The sequence below is a fragment of the Pomacea canaliculata genome, linkage group LG13, assembly GCF_003073045.1.
Source record: "Pomacea canaliculata isolate SZHN2017 linkage group LG13, ASM307304v1, whole genome shotgun sequence".
In the NCBI taxonomy this organism is placed as follows: Eukaryota; Metazoa; Mollusca; class Gastropoda; order Architaenioglossa; family Ampullariidae; genus Pomacea; species Pomacea canaliculata.
The window spans coordinates 14,820,167-14,825,160 of NC_037602.1; the positions used below are offsets into that span (position 1 = coordinate 14,820,167).

General features: G+C 42.9%; 1 protein-coding gene across 1 annotated transcript; it reads left to right on the top strand.

The window, feature by feature from the left end:
- Positions 1-635: 635 nt before the first annotated feature.
- Positions 636-1,666, top strand: LOC112554464 (forkhead box protein B2-like). The gene is given in 2 exon segments (XM_025222245.1): positions 636-933; positions 936-1,666. Coding segments are annotated over 2 exon segments (948 nt in total). The 5' UTR covers positions 636-716.
- Positions 1,667-4,994: the final 3,328 nt, after the last annotated feature.

Genomic DNA, 4,994 nt, shown 5'->3' on the forward strand with positions numbered 1-4,994 from the left:
TCTGTTCAAAACTACAAACACATCGTACTATATTTCTCTAAATTCCAATCATATTTATTTGTGAGTGCTTGTGTGTCTGTGTAGATATAACGACTTCATCCATCGAGTTCCAAATGTGGAAAAGAATTGAACCCCAACTTTGGTCATAATTACTGAGTTCAGGATACATTAACAATCACATTTTCCTTTCAATTTAGTAGTTAGAAAGTATATAATCTAAAGAAAGCTTTGTGTGCGTTCGTTTATTTGTTTGCTTGTTTGTTTGCGCTTGTGTGTGTGTTTCTGTTTATAGGTGTGCCTGCCTGTATCAACTTTCAAAGCATAAATTTCTATGCCTAGGATTACGAGGGACGGCACTGTAAATATGTTCGATACCACACTGTAAATAAACAGTTTGAATCATGCCCTTATTCATCTCACTTTCTTTCCTTGTCTCATTTTCATTTGCTTCTGCTTTTCCGCTTCTCTGTTTCTTTCTTTTTGTCACTCTAGGTTCAATGCCTTCGTTTTTTCTAACGCTATACATATTGCTTAGACTATCTCTCTCTCACACACACACACACATATACACATGCGCGCACGCGCTTGGTGATATATTCTTATTTTATTGTCCTATCTGATCTAGGCATACCGATTCGAACCATCTGTCTTGCAAAGAAAAAGCAATCTCACCATTTCCAATTTCCGACAATGTGTGGCCTTCGACTTCTGGCAGCATGGAGGATTGTGGGAATGGTGAAAACATGGCTGCCGACGTCTTGGACCCTTTCAAGGTAAAGGAGGCATTGGAAAATAAGTCAGAGCTGAAGGAGGTAGACACACCAAAGCCGCCGGACACACTCACCTCATCTCAGTCTGAGAATCAGAATGAGAGTCCGACTGATAAACCAAAGTATTCTTACATCGCACTTATCACCATGGCCATAGAGAGCTCTCCAAGGGCATGATGACCCTGAGCGAGATCTACACCTTCATCATGGACCGCTTCCCCTACTTCAGGACCAACCTGCAGCGCTGGCAGAACTCCGTCCGCCACAACCTCTCCCTGAACGACTGCTTCGTCAAGATTCCGCGGTCCCCGGGAAAACCGGGCAAAGGGAACTATTGGGCCCTGCACCCTTCCTGCCGGGATATGTTCAGGAACGGCAAGTTCCTGCGAAGGAACCGGCGTTTCAAGCTTGACAAGGGGAATCCCAGACCTTACCCCTTGGGTTGCTCGTCGCAGGTGGAGTCATATCATCACAACGGGATGTACAACGCAACAACCAGCTACCGCCAGCCATATCCACAGTTCCCCCACCTGAACTGTTTAGGGTCCCCAAGGTTCCTTCCAGCTCATCCCCAACATCTGGGACATCAGCAGTACACAAATATTGCTGGTACCAAAGCTTTGCAGCAGCCGGGACCGGGGTGCTTCGCTTTTGGGGCACAATCACATCCAACACCCCAGATGTCATGTATGTATGGGCCATATGGGTACCCCAGATACCAGAATCCCTCCCAGAGTTCTCACCCACTGGCAGTGCCGGAGGTGGCCTCCCGTTCGCCTCCAGGGTACAGCAGCGTGCAGCAGATACCATACTCCTACGACCCTCACATGCAGAGATTTCACTTAAAACAAATTAATCCGCAAGTGCAGTCTACTCCCGTTGTCTCTCATCAGTAAAATCTCTTGCGCCATCTTGTATAGCAGATTTCATTAAACTTACATTTTTTCTTGTGGAAGAACAACCACACTGGCATCTTACTGAGAATAATGTACTGATAATATCTCCTTCTGAACTATTTCCTCTGCTTTGTTGTCAAATGGATGGTTGTAGTTTGGAACTGATTGCATAATACACAGCAATAAGCCAGAAGATATTGTAGGTTTATATGGATATAATTCTTTGATGAGCTTAAGAGGCTTGACATGACCCAGAGTCTAGGGTCACCGGTTTTCACGCAAGATCAAGGTTAGAAATGGGTAGGACATAGGGAATGAGCACTAGAGACTATCAGAGGAAACTGTAATTTCCAGATGACATTATGTTCCAGCAGCCGACAGGATGCTCTTCCTTCTGATAGATGTCGAAACTATTTTCTCACAGACCCTGATTTGCAGGATATCGTTCAACAACCTGCAGGATATTGTTTAATTATGTCGACTTTGACATTCTTTGCAGGATATCGTTCAACGATTTTTGTTTTTTATTTTCTCGCGTGTGGTTTAGAAATGCCAACTCGAGCTATATTTTTTGCAAGGAAGGAGTACTCTCACCATTTTCAATGTCTGGGGACTTTTCCGAGTAATACAAACATCGTTGACGAGACCAATGTGAGATTAGAACATGTTCGTTGAGAGCGATGTCAAAAACGAGATTTCTACTGTGAATGATTGAGTGAGCCAGTAAGTCAGAGGAAAGAGCGAGAGAGAAAAGCTTATTGTATGATGTACACATTTCTATAAAATTGTTTATGGAAAACTGTTATGAATCTGAGTAGAAGCCTAGTTTGATAAACATCCTTAACAACGAATAAATTGAATGTTGTATTGTAAATAAATTGTATTATAAACTGTATTTTGAGGCTTCAGTTTCGTCAAGAATGTTATTTGTTTATAAACAACATTTTGAGTGAGAATAAAAGATTCCCAGATTTTTGCTTTCATTACACTTCATTACTTTGTGTACCAAGTTGCATGTAGCATACAAAGAGGTCGTTTATTTAGTTTCTTGAAGAAAATCAGAATCACCTCTTGATGAGCTCATGTGTGCATACTGAATACAAATAATGAGCAAAATAAAATGAGGAATAAAAAGTTGATGATTTGTCTCCTTTTCTATTATTACTTCCAGATGTCCTGTCATAAGCTGTTTGTCTGCCACTTACTCTGTCCTTTTGTCTCAGCTCTGCTTTATATATCTCGGATACATCTTATGTATATATATATATCTTTATTTCTCGGGTCACTTTCTGCGACGGCCGGGACAATTAGCGGTTATAATAACTCTAGTCAATCACTGCCGAGTATCCTCTTTCGGATGCTCAGCAGGTCCGGCCAACAACAAATAATCATCTGCCGGCACCGCCCAAAACTAACAACAAATATTGACCTACACATCTATACAAGTTTCCACAGACAACTTTCATCACGCTCCAATAGCTTTCAGTAACTGTGACTCGCATAGTGTGACGCAGCTAGTGTGAGTAGTGTGGTCATGCTCACGTGGTCATCTGTCCGTGATTCCCTGCTCACCTGGTGTGACGTCAGCGACTTCCCCGCAGGTGCCGCCGACTTCAATCTTACCGCCACACTTGCCGGGTGGCAAAATCACCGAGCTTCGAGCAATTCTGCCACTGGGAGTTTCTTTGCCTTGGGTGCTCATCGTCAGCGGATGGACTCGAAACAAGGCATCGAGCTATATTCCTAGACTGTGAAGACACCAAACAGAGAAACATGAACAGTATAGTTCAAATGAATAGTGGAAAACATGGTTATTGTCTGACTGCATTCTTGCAGAACTAAACAAAGTAAAGTTATAGATAAATTAAAGTAATAGATGTTCATATCTCCTTAGGGGCCACTCTGAACGTTGCACCAGTCTACAATTTTAGGGTCATCATTGGGTTCTTTTTACGAATTGTCGTTTTTCGTCGCCTGCGTTTTACCCTTTTCATCATAAGGTGCAATCACCATTCGGTAGAAACGCTTTGCTATCAAATTAAAAAAAAGTTTATAAGGGAAACAATCGTCTCGTCCTGCAATATTAGCGTCTCCAAATGCTGACATCACTTGTGGAGAGCAGTCGTCTTTGTGTAAATTCTGACACCCCTTAGTACATTTTCTTACCTTCCCATCGTTGTAGTTGAAAACTTGTTGAAATCGTTAGCGAGAGAAGAGTGGTCCGTTCACTGTACACCATGGCCGATTCACTGGAAGAAATCATATCAGAAAACCGTCCTAAGCAGTTCAAGTCAGTCCATTATCGTCTGTCTTTTTGTCTTTTGTCTGGATACGGGATGGATGTATGGATGCAAATGACGAACTTTTATCAGGCTTTTTGTGCCAGACTAGTACAACGACAGCTTTAACGGGAACTGGTCGTGTAGCCAAATAAAACAAGCAAACAAACAAACAAAAACCAAACAACTTCAGTGTGTGGAAAAATTGCCGAGAATCATCACACATCACGATCCCCCAATCTGCGAATTGCTCTTATTGTTTGGTAAAATCAGCGATGAAATAAAATTAAGAGAAATGGTATTCCAAGTAAACGTAAAGAGAAGATACAACAAAAAGAAAAGAATCATAGAAGGGCCCAAAGGGACGGCCGGCCTTTAGAAGACAAAAAGGTGTTGTTGCCCCAGGTGGAGCGAGTCCGCGAGCGAGGCTTTGAACTTCGCGGAGTTCACAGATTTTTGTCCTCCAGGGATTTCGCTCACTCTCTGTGACGTCACTAACCGCCCGGGTTACGTGTACTCGTGTTTGGCCATCTTCTTCGGTGAGAGGACAGTCCCAGCCATATAAAATAATGAACATAAGATAAACGCTAAATGGATACATCTCATCACATCAGTATGGATGTCTCAGTAACGACAATCACCTGCTTGCTTTTCCCCGAGAGACTGACAGTACGGGAGGCGAGGGTTGGGGTGGGGAAGAAATTGGCATTTTACGCTGACTCAGCAGCTAACGCTAAATCACAGCAAGGTAACCAGCCATGTAAACAGATTCATACAGTTAAAAAAAAACCAAACAAAACACACAAAAAACAGCGTGCCCGAGACTAGATCTGAACCCAGGACAACCAAAAAAAAAGAAATCCCCAACAACAAACACCCCCACCCCCAGCGTGCCCAAGACGAGATCTGAACCAAAGACAGTCCTCCCTCCCAATAAAATAAAAACCCAAAAAAAACAGCGTGCCCGAGACCAGATCTGAACCCAGGACAGCCATGCCTAACTCTATTGATAACAGGCGCTACCTGTTGCATCACTGGACCGCTCGACT